The following is a 15,951-nucleotide window of genomic DNA, read 5'->3' on the forward strand; positions in this document are numbered from 1 at the left end:
TTCACAACTCCCTGACTTCCCAGGCCTAGAGCCGGAAAGCATTCATTATTCCTTGGGAAGCACTCCAACAATTCGTGAACGTTCTGGATTTACAGTCACTGAGCAGCGAGGAAAATGGAACACTATGGAATTGCTCATTACATGAACATGCTTTTTTTGTTTTCCACCTACAGTTTATGTGTTTTTTGAAAACCCCTACCATCTTGATAGGTAGGTAAGGATCAGATGTTAAATATTTTAAAAAGATAAATCACATGTAAAATAAATTTCTGAGCTAAGCGCATATATCTGATAGCTGTTTCACACACCTCTCAACAAATTTCATTTTTGCTCTTGTAAAGTTCCAATCTTTCAAAGGTTTTCTGTGTTGAACAGGAAAACAAAATGAAGCTGGGCAGTCTACATTTATCTTAAAGCACAAAAACAGAGACAAAAGCTATTCTGCAATTCATTTAACTTTTAATATGGCTCATGAGAAACACGCGTGGGATGGGATGTGGTACATACTGCACCTTGCATTGCTGCACTGTCATGTTGGGTTCCGTTGTGTTCTATTTCCATATCCGGGATTCCAGCATCTGAAAGACGTGACACTGAAGATTAATGCATTCTCCTTTGTCCTTCTCTCATGCATCTTTAGAAAAATATTTATAGCAAACTAGGGTGATCTCCAAGTTACACGGTCTTGCATAAAACATTTGGTCTTCATAGAATTTTCAGTAGTAAATTGTTTCCAAAATGTGCAAACGTTACTGGTCTGACAGTGAATTATTTTTAAAGTGCTTCACATTTGTCTGACGATCCGATAGTAACCAACACATGAGAATAAGAAGTCTGTAAAATTCTCTCGGAGAATGAGAGCATCTGACATATGAAAAAATAGAAGTCAAAATTAAACTGTGGAGATACTAAACTATGTTGACTCTCCCAGTTATACACATGCAAAGCACAGAGTAAGAGAATTCAGTCAGTGCCTGTCTGCACGTGTGTGTGTGAGATCAGTTCGTGTGAGTCCATGTTACAGATAAGGACTGAGCAAACCATATTTAAAATACTCAGCTCAGGATGCTGTGAGCTCATGTTACCAGGCAAAAACGTTACACACGATACTACGTGAAACATTTCCAGATTTCTGAGCTTTCCAAAATGGATTTTGCTCTATTTTCCGAGTTGAGTAAAAGTCTCATCATGAGCCGCACTTTTGAACTGATTAATTTCATATTGATAATACCTCTCTATGCACAGTCCTTCGGGAGGAGGGGGAGGCTCAAACACCCCAGGGTGTTACGACAACAGATGCCATTATCCACCTTGTGCCAACAAGGATTAGCATGAAGGGTATGTGATCTGAATCCACGGCACCTCAAATCCTGGAGAAACATCTGCTTCCCTTAGAATACAGCACTTGGAAATTGCAGCAAGAAAATAAAACCAAACACACTCCACACCTGAAACAGGTCTGCGTGTACAGGTTTGAAGGTTTTTTCTGCCTGTTCTGAGCTTTCTCAAACAGAGAACAAACTCTACTGCCGCTTTCTCAGATCGCTTCAGTTGGAGCGTCGGTGACGTTGTGCTGGTCACCCTGCAGCCCAAACTCTGTGCCAAAGCAGGGCATCCCTTAACGTATAGTCCATACACAGAAGAGTAATATTTTAGTAATCTATGTGTAAAGTAAATACATGTGAGGTATGCATGGATAGCCCTATAAATATATATGACCAAATAAATAATATTTTCATGTACATGTTTTTTTCAGAAAATTACAAGTGACTACTATGACACAGGGTTTCCCTTATTGAGATTCCTGTTCAGAAGGGAAGTTCAGGGCACTGATCTATTACTTCACAAAGCTTCTTTCTTCTCAAACGCCTTAGAGTACATGTTGTATATACGTAAAATGACAAAGTCATCTGTAACTAATAACAGCATCTGTTAAATGAGACAGACTGTCAGAGTTAAATTAAAAATATTCAGAGTAGCCCTTCACATTTTGTTGTCATAAAACTGTACCTGCAATTAAATTGTGGATTAAGATGCTAATGAGCTACCTGATTTGCATGTGCAATCAGATTAGCATGTAAATATCAGCTTCTTGCAGGCACTACCATATATACGACTACCTGAGTGTGCCTGCAAATCAAAACGTTAGCAGCCAGGCCCACAACAGCAGATGTAAAGACCTGTTTATCACATTGCTGGCGTGTCAGTACCCTTTAATCCGCGGCTTCCAGAACTGCTGAGTGCTCCTCGCTGCTGCGCGAGCGACAGGTGCTCACCAGTAATGGCAGAACCCAGGTGAATGACCTGACAGGAATTTTTTTGGTTAGTTTGTTTGCGTTTTTTTTCTGACATTCATCTCAAGGTGCTGGCTATGGCTGTGGGATCCGATCTGGGCATTTTTCTGATCCTGTGGAGGTGGCGGAAAAAGTTTCTGCCGGCTCTGTCCACCCACTCTCCCTTGGGTCACTGTCCCTGAGCACGGTGCGAGCGCAAGCCGTAAATCCACGCCCGAATCACCACTGTCTGCACATCAAAAAAGCCAGCCAGCTCCCGGTTACAGTGATATGCTGGACAATAAAATCCAGTAGATGAGAATGCCTTTGAAAGATGCTGCTCTCCTCCTTAAAGAGTTTCTATCTCTTAGGTGCTCTAGATAAATCACAACCTGCAGTCCATGGCAGAGTGCTGCGATGGCCCTTCACGCAGACAGGTCTGCTCTAACTTTAAAAAACACTTTGGGTAGCCCTCACAACTGAGAACTCAAGACAAGCTAAAAATCATTATTTTTCCTTGGCAGTTCGGCCAGTTTTTACAGCCTGCTTATGCTGTTATGTCCTGGCTGCTAGCGGTGCCCAAAGCTGGCAGCACAACATTACACACATGCAGCAGATTCAACAAATTCTGCTTCAGGCACCTCTGCAGAGACTTTGGGTTAGGGATGCACAGACTAAACCTTAGCCACAGAACCCAAAATTAATTAAAACTCCACTAGGTGCAGTCTTAGAGATTCAAATCAAAGCTCTACACTTTGGCCAGAACCATGTTAAGCAAGAGAGGCAAATCCTCCCACTATCCAAAACATAATAAACCTGTTTAGGAGATTAACTGGTTTCACAAGAATATTTGGGAAGTATTCAAAACCTAGTCAGCTCTGAAAGTTGATACATATTTAACAAACTTAATAGGTCCTGAGGCTGAGCAAACTTCAGCCAAATGGCTTTTAAAATGAAGCTCAGCAGTTCTAAAAATGAATCTGCTGGGAGAGAAGAGTTCAGAGAACCTTACAGGAACCAAATTTCACATTGTCTTAGCTGGCACTGTAACAGATTTCTCTGGTAATATATTCAGCATTTCTTGTCAGGTCTGTGTAAACTGCTCTGTCTGTTTCTCTAATTGCAGACTTATTTTTTTAATTCATAACCCAGAGCACATGGCCTGAAATAGATTTTTAATTATTTCAGGAAAGGATTGTGGTTTGTTTTTTTTTTTTAATCCTGGAATTTGTTTTGTGCATCATCTTCCTTTTTTTTTTTTCCTTCACTCAGTTAAACATCATTTTAAGCTAACTGTGAAAGGCCAACTAAGACATTACCATTTAACATCCTGAGACCGTCACCTGATGTCGCCTGTTTAAGCGCCTGTTCCACTTGTTCTCTTCTCTTTGATTCAAATTCCAAAGCTTCCTGCAATTTTCTCTTTGCCTTTTTTTCCTTCTTCAAGCGTTTCTGAATTGTTGCTGAAATGTAAATATATTGTAAGCAGGGCTGTTAAAGCACAATTAATATATAATGGAGACAACACATGACTTTACATTCAACGTTCAAGGACCCAGTTCTCACGTGAGAAAAAAATAATCTGGCATGAATCTGAAATTAAAAAAACCCAACAATTCCAAACCCAAGCCACATCCTGTAGAGAAACAATGAACTATCTGAACGGGCTTTAAATCTTGTTAAAGATCTTAAATCTTATTCTCACTCTGAAGCAGCCCCATGGGTAAATTTTTAAGTGTCCTGATCAGAACCTTAGAGTCTCAGAGTCAGCCCCGTATTTGGACTAAATTCCAGCTACAGTTTGCGGAGTTTGGTTGAGCAGATCATTGGTTTGAGCTAATTTCAAGCAATAGCAGCGATGTACATCAACAAAATTTAAAAAAAAACATTCTCACTCTTCATTCTAACCTTTCCCTTAATGCTAAGAATTACAGTTCCCCCTCCTTCTCCAGTAGTTTTATCTAGAAAGAGAATTCAAACACACTGGTTGCCCGAGCACTCCTCGTGGATGCAGGAAGCCTTCGAGATTTGTTTTTAGTTACGTTTTCTAATACTAAAATAAAATGAAATCCATTTGTGCAGGTGAACTGGCAGCGTGCAGTGTCAGGGATTCTGAAATGTCACTACCAAGGGTGTGCACGGTGAAACCCCACAGAAGTAGGTGGTAATTTTTTGAATAAAACTGGAGCAGTTGAATAAGTGAAATAACAAGAGAGAAGGCTCTTGAGAACCTGGGTTCAGTGGGTACATACACAGAAGAAAGGGCAAACACATGGAGAAGGGGTATGTACTGGGTAGCATGAGTACTTTCCCACGTCATCAGCAGTGGCAGAAATGAACAGTGAAAGTCAAAGAAAGCAGAGAAATAGAAAAGCGTTGGGTGTATATTTCAAATTTCAGTGAGAAATTAAAAGGGAGCTTCCCAGGTAGAACGCCATCTGAACACAAGCTTCTAACACTGATACATAAACCAAATCTGTTCTCTTCATTAGCAATTCCTGCTTCTAAAACGGTGTAGCACTGGCTGTTTGGGCTTGCGACAGGTAACAGTGCGGTAACACGGTGCTGCCGTACAGCTCCGTGGTGGCTCTCGGTGCACTTTTGAGTCATCTCGTCTTCGCTCTTCTACAGACTGAAAGCAGAAACACTGCCTGGACGCAGATCAGCCCTGGGCCATTGGTACAGCCTTGTAAGATTTGGCAAAAAACAGGCCAATCTCAGTCTTAAATCCAACTATAAATCAAGTCAAAACTATAACTGGAGAATTGTACAGTATTAATTGTAGCCAGATGACCAATACCTTCACTGGGAACTGCTGACATTGGCTATGATTACACTCCCTCACCTATATAAATTCAAGCAATAAAATGCACCTTCTAAGCCTCTTCCTTTCCAAACCCCGAATCTTAATACCATCTTCAACCTTATTCTTCAGCAGCACCAGGTTCCTATTACGTGGGCCAGAACGATGTCTGAACCATCTACCAGAATCCTTGTTGTGCTCCTGCTGGCTAACCAACTCTCCTCATTGCCATTACTGAATTATCTTTAACGGGCTCTTACACTTGGTTGCTTTTCTTTTCAACAGTCCTGCAAGAACACTTTCCCTGCATGAGCTGCATCTCCCTTCCCTGCTTATGCAGAAGACCGAAGAATGTTCTTGCATTGTGCTGCTTCAGTTCACGCGTGCACAGAGCAGCACTTAATCCCACGGGTCCATCACGGAATCAAACAAATGGAGAAGTGATGACACTACAAAAGGTAGGCAAAACTAACAGACTAAAGAGAATTTGAGCTTAAATGCCCTTTTAAAACTACCATCTGTTTTAGAGTCAAGTTGGCTGGAGTGTACACTGGTAATACTGCTCACAAGGATTGTTAAAAATGGGACTTGAATATATGCAAGCGGTATTTTGTGATCCCTGTTATTTATTTGCTTCTCCTCTATATTAGATACCTGTGAATTGCAAATTGCAAAATATCGGCAGAAAATTTACTAAAAAATCTAGGAAAACGCTGGGAAAATCCCGTGTTCACATAACTTCTTGTGATCACTTGTTCCTCTGAAGTCTTACGGCTTTTTACAGATCATTCTGGATTTGTGAATGCTTCAGTCAAGGGAAAGAAACAGATACTGTTACGTGGGAAATCTCTGAGAGACCAAACTTATGAATGCCAAAACGTGATCTGTAGAACATAACTTCAGAAAATTGAGCAACCCACATGAAAAAACCTCTCTCTGATTTTCTCTAATAATGATGTGCATGGGGCAATAATCTGAAAAACACAAACTTTGTGAGAATATCGATTATTGGTGAAATTGCCTTTTGAGCCCAAGGCCAACAAAGCCTGCAAAAGCTTTTTGTTGACTTAGGTGGCCGGTTAGCTCAGTGGGTTGAGCGCGGCGCTGACAACACCGAGGTCATGGGTTTGATTCCCGTTCGGTCCCCATGTGTTGCCTGGTCTAGTCAAGAGGTGGCATCCCTGCCCATGACAGGGAGGTTGGATGAAATGATCTCTTAGGTCCCTTCCAATCTAGGTCATTCTATGATTCTATGACTCCCTTCCAACCTAGGCCATTCTAAGATTCTATGACTAAAATGTGAGTCAGAAAGTTCATTATGTGCTGTCTGCCTACAAGGAGACAAGTTTGGTTTTACAGAAATACAGCGGTCTCATCCACACTTAGACTGGGGTGATGCAACCTGTCTGAACACCCACTGCAATTTAAAAACTTACTGACCCTTCACAACTTGACCTAACAGTTCCTTTCTTTACTACCTCTTACCAAGACTCGATGCTGCGGACAGCTCTGTTCCCCACACTTGATTTCAATTCAAAATGCACAGGAAGGTTGTACTTGGCACCTACATTTTTGGTCTTATCTAGTTTTATCTTTCTGATTTCATGGATGTAATCTAGAAGTAGCTTTTGGCACATAAAGTACTATTCCTCTGTTTCAGATGCAGATTTGAATTTTAAAAAGAACGCTGCCTTCTTTGCAATATCACAGCGAAAAATTTGGATTTACCACTTTAATTGCCTATTACTATCAAAAGCTCTTAAACAGCCATGGTTTTGTCTTAGAAGGTTCTTCATGGGGAGTGCTATTGTATCTCACTCACCTGATGGTAAAAAAAAATAAAAATCTAATGTTAGTTGCTTCAGATCTTGCACTTGGGCAGACAATTTCTTGTAGTTCCATCTATTTTGCTGCGCTGAAGTTATCTACAAGAAAAACTAGCTGGCTTAGCACCTAAACTACACAAATGTGGGCTAGATAAGTAGTGAGGTAATGAAAAAAAATCACCGAAACACCCAAATTACAGACATATTATCTTTCTCACAGTAAGACCGATTCTCAGTGCTTGGAGGATAATAGCAGAAAACAAAAGAAATTAAAGCTGTCAAATAAAGAAACCAGACTGGGAATACACAGGCGGAGTGGTAATAATACACGTGAAAGCTGCGAAACCGAATCAGCTTTCCCCCTCAGAACCTGCCAAAACTCTCCGCGGCCAGTTGCCCTCCAGGAAATAATCCTTCAGTCACTGTTCTGTCTGCTTACAGAAAAGTGAGCTTCATTCTGTTTTTATTAAATTTAAATCTTTCATTACCAGTGCTAGTCCGCTGCCGCATTACACTGAAGTATGAATGTCAGTTAACTCCGAGTCCTCGATAGCTCCGGCTGGAAATGCCACAGGGTTGGATATTTAATAGATACCTAAACTCCATTTTTCATTCACTCACCTCTGCTTTGCAGCTCGGCTGTGAGTTGCCTTTCCAAGCTCTCTCGTAGTTCTCTCTCTCTACAGAGCTCCATCTTTAACTCTTTCTTTTCCTGCTGTATCTGCTTTTCCTGGACTCTCGCATTGTCCACAGCCACTTTCAGCAGGCCCTAAAACACAAACATAAGAGCCTGAAATATCATTTTGTTTCTGCAGCGACAAAAATTCATCCATTTCTTTCTTTCACAGCCTCTAGGAAAACAGAAAAATTTAAAAAAGGAACTTATAGACCTGGAATGCAAGCAGGCATTTGAAGTAGCTAAATGTTCTACAAGAGCAATTTTGTGGCATGGAATTGTTCAGTATGGCTTTTGCTAATTCCACTGCAGGAAGAAGCAAAGGAGGAATAATGAGACTGGTGAATTTGAACATGACTGTTATTGCCAACTATTAAGGCAAACAGACAACGTATGAAACCTTTTCACGATCGATAATGCCAAATAGTGGCCACCTAAGCATCACCATTAAATGAAAAAAATTAAAATTGCAGATACAAAATAGTTTGGGAAACTTAGAGAAAAAGACTGAAAAAGAAACCCATTTTATCTAGCATGATATCACCTGGCCCTATAGAGAATATTTTACCTGAATGTTGGTTAATAGTGTTTCTACTGATGAAAGACCATCAGCAAAAAGAAATGGCGCCGGAAATCCAGGAGGCAAGGCCTGTCCAGCCAGTTGGACTTTATCTAAGGTTGGTTTCATTATTGGAATGGCAATTTGGACCTCTTCTGTAAAGACAGGTTTAAAAGCAACATCAGAAAGCATTGGAAATACAAGTAAATGTAATTTCTAGAAAGTAGCATTCTGTTTACCTGGAAGTCAAAATACAAGCGCGTTTGTAAAAATGACATCATTTGAGTTTTTGGGCAGCTGTGATTGTAGCTAAGGTAAGTTTGCAAAATAGCACAGAACAATAACAAATATAGTGAAGTCTGTAACAGGGACTATTACATCTGAAATTCTACAGAATTTTACTACAGAATTGTAACAGTATTACGCAGTTCCTTAAACCCAAGCGACCTTTCTTCTTCCTATCATGTTTGCTATTCTGCGACGTGTGGTTTTTTTTGGTGCGGTAACCTTGATGAAATCCTAATCGAGAAACGTATCCCATCCCTTTTTACCCCTTCAGCGTTAGCCTTCCCATACTCAGCAGTAAATAATCTCCACTGAGTCATCCCCTCCCGCTTTGCTAGTGCCGACCGCGTGCTGTCACGGAAGTGTCAGCGCAGGTTTTCTTAACAACTACCTTGCTACCGTCAGCTTTTCTAGTTATGGGCAATAGCCAAAATTGCTTGGCTGAGTTATCCCTACCGGAGGCAGCACCAAGAGAGCTGGGAGGGTGGCAGAGGAGCGGCTGGGGGGGGGGGGGGGGGTGAACGAGCGGCTGGGGAGGAGAGGGTGCTGCAGCACCAGCCTCGCTCCTGCCTTTTACTGCACAGAATGAGACCGAAGCTCCTTGCAAATTGTAAAATTGGGACCCGGCAGCTTCCCCTTCACTCGTTGTTTCAAACGGAGCATGTTGCTATCGGGCAAGCTGTGCACAGACAGTAGAAATGTGTATCCGGGCAGAAACAACATTAATAATTATTTCTGAAAAATCCTTTCAATTCTGTGATGAATCAGCCCCGTCACCAATGGACTCACAATTTTGAACAGGATAATTTAAACATATCGGAGGATAGTAGACTTCTTCCCCGTGTACTCATTTTAAACATTATGCTGGTTGCGGAAACCCACAAAATTAAAATTTGGCAGTCTTTAAAGCTGAACGCCGTGCACTGAAATGTTTAAAAAAAGTATTTCTGTGTAATACTGCAGGGAAATCCAGTCTCTATATATTACCGTCCTGCACTAGCAGAAATCATAAAGAACATCTTCCCAGCAATTCCTTTTAGTAAAGCTCCCAGCTAATGTACTGACCCTAGGCCATGGCGCGCTTTTTTTCTCAGGGCAACTGCACAGCCGGTTTCACAGTCCCTTTTGTCAAGTGTTTTGCTCTTATTAAAGCCGGGATTTACAATTAGAGCGTACGTGACATATTCAAAAGGCCTCCTTCCATCACCTCTTGTTTCAACAGAAACTACTCGGAAAAGAATCTGACGACGACGAATTAAACCACGGTGTCTCTCCAGCAGTACTATTACCGAGTTTAACAAACTCCAGGAGCAACTATTGAGCAGCCAGCCAGCACTTTTTGCTGTGTTTCTAAAATACGCTTACCGACAACGAACCAGGAGCATTAGCAGTCTTCAACTATTCTTTGAAATCTCTGGTTAGGGAGCATTTCGTTTTCCCCGTTTGAGTTCATTAAATGGAATATCTTCATAATGATTCCTCAGGACTAATAACAACAACAGCTAGTAACCTCCACACATATTTGTAGCTATCATTTTAGAGTTGTGTTCATGGAATTTAAGTGATCCATTTTGGGGGGAAAAAAAAAAGACAACTCTGGTAGCAGACTACGGAGTTCATGCTGATTCAGATATACCATTTCTCATATTTTAGTATCTCAGATCAGTGGCAGAGTTTTGAAAATAAACTGATTAGCTGTTGCATATGCCGCTACACAGAAATAACTCATAAGCCATGGAGTCACAAAAGACTAAACAGAAGTGGCATTTGAAAAAAGAAACATGAAGTATGCATAACAAAACTATAGCTGCTTTAAAATCTCTAGAAATCTCTGCTATTTGGAGATGAAAGTAATAACATTATATTGGCCGAAAGGAAAATTACTATTGACTGTGAAGACAGGCTGCATGGTCTATGGTTTGTAATGTTACTGTACAGCAGATTGAAGTTTCAAAATAGTATTACTCTTCTTTAAAGAGATAGACACGGCTAAATTAGGTGCTGCTTGCTGCAGTGAGGATCAAATGCAAAAAGAATCATATTTCATCAGACCTAGTCAACACCAGGAAAATAAATAGAAATATAAGAGGTATGCAGGCAATGATTCATTTTGATAATCTGGCCCAAGAGAGACACATAGAGACAGCACACAGATCTAAGCTTCTACCGAAAGACAAATAGGACACAGAGGGTGGGAATTGGGATGACAGTGTAGCAGAGGTCACATCGATTTTCAGCAGCAGTTTTCACACAGATGAGATAACCCTGGACTCTATTTGGCCCATTGTTCATATCCTACCTGTCCCAGAAGCAATAAATTTCCAAGTCCCAGAAAAAGGGCAGTAAAGAAGAAGGATTCTACTTATGACTTCTTATGATTAAGTTTTTGTGCTAACCAAACATGCTTTGCAGACCAAGGTCACATTGCATGTTAAAGTCTGTAATAGCTGAAAACTAGAAGCAGCATATTATGTTTTAGCGTATATGGGTGGAAACTGTCAAGCTATTCATCATTTCTTTTTTCTGATTGAAATCGCACTCCGCAAAGATGAATGATAAATGCATTAGAAATCTATTTCAATCCTGTAATAGGTCTTCACATCTGAATGGTGTCTACGTCTGGCCCACACTCTGAATAAGTGCACCGTTAGGCAGAAATTTATTAGCTAGACTAGAGAAATCATAATTGGTAAGGCAATTAAAAGTGGCATATGTTAGAAGCATCTTTTGTGGATTGTATCAAATGCATCTCTTCGACAGGGCAAAAAAAATGTTGATTTAAGCATTTTGATTTTAAAGAACACTAAAAATATAAACGCTAAAAGCTGCGCTCACACATACAGTACAACAGAATAAGCAAGAAATAAAGCGAGGACAGCTACAAGCTAACCAAGGACACAAACAACCTTTCTATTTATTGAAGCAAAGTGGGAACTACTTTTATCGAGCTCGTTTGTTAAACCTGCCATGCTTTATAACAGCATTCAGGAATCCATTTAGAGTGCAGTCTTTTTATTTTAATTTCTAGCTGGCACCCAGATGAATAGGCAAAAGCAAGAATTATATTGCGGAGAAAAGAAACGCATAGTGAACACTAGCAGTGAATGGAATATTATCCCGGGAAAACACATGGAAATCTGCTAGGAAGTTTCTTGTTCTTAATTCTATATACTGAAGTATTTCATCTTCTGTCTTCTGCCTAAGTTGCAGAAATAGGGATTGGGAAAGGAAGCATCAACCTACGGACTAAACGCAGCCCCGAGAACACAAGGAAAGCGAATTGCTCCCTGCGTGACACTGCACGGCCCAAACCAACAGGCAATTTTATTTGCCAGCTGGTTTATATTCGTTCAGAAGGCATGTTTTAAACCCATCATTCATATGCTGATCCACGTGACACGCCACGTCCCTCGCAAAACAAGGCAGAAATACTAAAGCTACAGTTCACATCTTACCTAGCACTGGTTAGGCCACCGAGTTATCTCTTCACATATTTCAAAACTTTTATCTCTCTGGACCTGTACAAGCATTATTCCCCTCAAATAGCTTATAGAATATAAATCATGCAAAAAATAAATATGTGGCATATGGATAAGAGAGCAATAATTTATACAAAAATTGTATTTATTAATGTGTTAGTTACTAAGCAAGAGACGTTTAATCTCAGAAAGTCTTTGGTTAGCATTACTAAGACAGTTTTGGACATGGATGGCAGCTGGGTCACTACTTTTCCCCACCTGTGGCATACAATTTAGAAACCTACGGACAATTATAACTCTTGGAGCTCCGTATCTGATTGACAGGGATCTCATTTAACTGTCCATAGCCACAAACAAGGAGCCTCAATACTCTAATGGACCTTTCTGACTTTTAATAAAAATCAACAGAGGATCTACAATATCAGATGGGTTGTACATCCTACTCATCTTTGACAAAAAAGATACATTTTTGTCTGAAATAGTATTATTTGCCCAAAGATCTGAGAGAATCATACAAACTGATATATTTTTATAGTGGCAAGAGGTCCCGTGACTCCCAGTTGTGTATCTACTTCACAACAGTGAGAGGCAGCGGTGTCCAAACATGGGTATTTTGACAGAAGTAGGGCCCAAATTTTAATTTTTGACTGCAAAAAGCAGCTTTCAAAAAAAAATAGTGAGACTTATTTTAATTCTAAACCTTGGCAACTTCTGTGCTGCATAACTAGAAACTACTAGATTTTTTTTCTTTTATACTAAGTAGGAGAAACCTGTAACCTGAAGCATTGTTTATTTCAAATATTTTGTATCTGTAAATCTGCAAGGACAGGTTATCTGTCTTCAGTGTCTTAATAACTCTGAAAATCCTCCATAAACCTCTGCCTGACTTTTTCCCCCTCACTCAACGCTTCTCTGCCAGGAGCTGAGCACTCCTGATCGTCAGTGAGAAAAGAGACACCTACTTCTTCCTAATCTGGCACCAACCTGACGTCGGAATTTACTGCTTTAACCTTGTGACTCAGGTGCCAAATTTAAAGTCGCTGCTGTTTTTTCTTAATTACAGTCCCTGAATGAACAGGGTCAATGAATGCGGTTGGGGAGTGGCTGATTAATCCCACGCACTAGCTTTAAGTCGGATTTTTATTTCCTTTTCAAATGATTAACACAACTTGCTAGATAGTGAGCTTTACCGTAAGGAAATGTCACGTTAAAAGCAGTATCTAATCACTATATATACATTTCTAGGCTGCCTTAAGAGCTTTTGGAAACTATCACAAAACAGTAAAACCAACCATTCTCCACTTCAGGGCATCCGTGTCCCTGCTGGCTCTCACCCCACGCACTCTGACATCAGTTGACTTTGTCCTGAAAAAAAAGTTCTAATAAAACCTTTTTGTTGTTTTTAACACAGGAGGGGAACGTAGACCACGTCTGTTAGATTTAGAGCAATGCGCTGGCTTTGGAAAAACTGAATATTTGGAGTCGTAAAAACAAAAAAAAGAGAGAAAAAAAATGTGCAAGCCATGCGTTCCATCACCTTGCCTGGAAGCGTGCTCAGGAATTAAGACGGTGGGTTTGCCTGAAGGACATCATAAAGGAGGCACTTAGTGTTTGAATAGGAGAAGGAGGCAAAAAATCCGAGAAATGAAAATTTCACTAGAAAAGGCTGAAATTACAGTTTACAAATTGTCTTTATCTGTGCACTCTTTATCAAGAGGCACGTAATTATACAGCTTTGACATTTTCATCAATGTACTTTCATTAACAAGACAGAAAATTACACCTATTTATAACTTCATATTTACAATATACACTGATGTTCACATGGTACTGATGGCAAAAACACCTGAAAATATTTTATTAATTCAAACCTTGAAAAAAAAAGGGCTCAAGCTAGATGAGATATGTTTGCAATACTAAAAAATGAAAGTAAGAAATGCCTTAATGCACTAGATAGACATCAGAAATTAAGTACCAAGTAACTTCAGCCTGAAGCTCAATAGATACAGATTAAGAAAAACAAATACCACTGATTTCAACTGATTAAATTCTGTTCATTAAGGAGAACCACAAGTACAATTAAGGCTACTAACAAATACATAAAAAGCCTTTAAAAATACTATCTTTTATATGCAATTATTCACAATTTATAGCTTGTCTGTATTATTATTATACCTGTGTTCTCCTATGAGCTGCTCCTCAGGCAGGTTTTGATAAATGTGGATTCCAAAACATCTAAAGTTGTTCTGCGCCTTAAGTTGCTTCTTAGTCTATGTAGAAGCTTTATTCCTATCAATCTGCATTTTCCATATGGCAGTTTAAAGTAACTAGTTACTTTTAGCTAGTAAGAGTACCTCGTCATTCCTCACACCGACAAGAAGCATTATTTCTACTGACACCAGAGAAAAGTGAAAATGTGAACTCTTCTCTCAAAGGCTAGTAAGAAAATTACTGCAGCGTGGAAGAAAGGATGAAAATGAAACAAAATAAACAAAACGCTCGGCATGGCCGTTATCAAAAGGTTGTAAAATTGTTCTCAGCCAACTCTCCTTTAACATTCACACAGGTTTGGGTTTTTTTCATGGTGATTTTTAGATATTTTCTGTAGTCTGACTACTCTTCTACTGAGATTTTAAACTGTCAGATGAGGATGGGTAGGAGGAACTTGCCAAGAAAAAAAAAAAGATTTTTCGATTTTCTTGGCGTATTCAGCTCTTCCCTATTAATGTTGAGATTATTTCTTCAACTATTTTGTTGCAAATATTTATGACTCCATATGGAACAACAGATGTTGAAGAGAAGGGATAGCAGAAAAGACTTCATTTTCAGCAATTACCCTGCTACTTGTTGTCATACTGTAGGTGTTCTTAGTGCATCTATTTTACATACCACCCTGTCCTTTCACACACTGCAAAAATGTCAGTTTGGATAATTAATGTAATAACTTTAGTCCAAATAATTTCCACAATATTCATTTATGAAAAAAAATTATAAATAGGATGACAGGAGGAAGAAGTCAGGAAGGAAGAGGGAAGATAGGAATTGCTTTCCCAGTCCTTCTGGAATACCTGACTGGGAATCAGTTTCTCGCAAATCTGCCTTAGGTCCTTAACACAAAATCTTTCCTTTTTTTTTGCCTTGGAGACAGATTCCAGTGACTGCCACCAAGAAGAGAATTCATAAAAGAACCAGAAAACCAAAGCTATCCGAGAAGCAGTACCAAAATTGTAAGAGTATTGCACAGGGAAGGTGGAGAAACACGGGCTGGGTGTGACAAGGATAAATAGGAACAGTTTGACGGTTTTCAAGCTGAAGTTCACGTCCGTTCTTGGAACTGTCAGCCCTGGAGAAGACCCGTCCCCAGCACACAGACAAAGTCGTTTCTGCCCTGCCACGTCCTCGGGCAGCTCCCTGCCAAACCCAGGCATCCCACCCAGACCAACGAACCTCACGTCCAGCAGCCTTGCACGGGGAACCCGGGAAGGAAGGAGGAGAAGGGTAATAATTCGATCCCAGCAGCACACGAACTGCAGCTACGTCGCTTCTGGACAGGAGGTACCTTCTGTGCCTCAAGTTTCTCTCATGTCCCACTCATTGCACTACAAATATACAACGTGCTTTTCAACCATTTTCATCATCTACTCGCTTTATGGCAGGATTTGGTAGTACAACCAGAATATTCTGAAACAGATCTCATTCGAAAGATTCCATTTTTTTTTCCTATTCACAAAACCCATGGCGACTACATCAACAGCTGTGACCAGCGGGAGCAAAAATTTTCCCCAGCGCGGCACAAATGCTCGCGTTCCCGTTTCGCACCTGCAAAGCTCCCCCTGCCCACCAGAGCTGCAAATGTGACCCCAGGAAAGGGTTTCTTAAGTTGTCTCCCTGGTGCAAGGGACTATTCCAATGTCACCTGTGCACATGCTTGGTGCAAAGGCTGCTCCTATCACGGGTGAAACCAATAACATCAATATTAATATGCTTTAATATGCTTTAAAGCATTTGGAGGGCTTAACTGTTAAGTTTAATTTCTGTTAAGTTTAATTT

The 15,951-nt window shown here is 40.2% G+C and overlaps 1 protein-coding gene across 1 annotated transcript in view; it reads right to left on the reverse strand.

The window, feature by feature from the left end:
• LOC104275909 (dachshund homolog 2-like) overlaps nt 1-15,329 on the reverse strand; it is a 24,179-nt gene extending 8,850 nt beyond the window's left edge. Inside the window, exons 1-5 of the mRNA XM_009872004.1 lie at nt 15,122-15,329; nt 8,147-8,292; nt 7,524-7,671; nt 3,593-3,736; nt 513-578 (exon numbers count right to left, since the gene is read on the reverse strand). Coding sequence (XP_009870306.1) covers nt 513-578; nt 3,593-3,736; nt 7,524-7,671; nt 8,147-8,292; nt 15,122-15,329 — 712 coding nt within the window. The remainder of the gene's footprint in view (nt 1-512; nt 579-3,592; nt 3,737-7,523; nt 7,672-8,146; nt 8,293-15,121) is intronic.
• Between the last annotated feature and the right edge of the window lie 622 nt (nt 15,330-15,951).

This window comes from Apaloderma vittatum, unplaced genomic scaffold (genome assembly GCF_000703405.1).
Source record: "Apaloderma vittatum isolate BGI_N311 unplaced genomic scaffold, ASM70340v1 scaffold766, whole genome shotgun sequence".
In the NCBI taxonomy this organism is placed as follows: Eukaryota; Metazoa; Chordata; class Aves; order Trogoniformes; family Trogonidae; genus Apaloderma; species Apaloderma vittatum.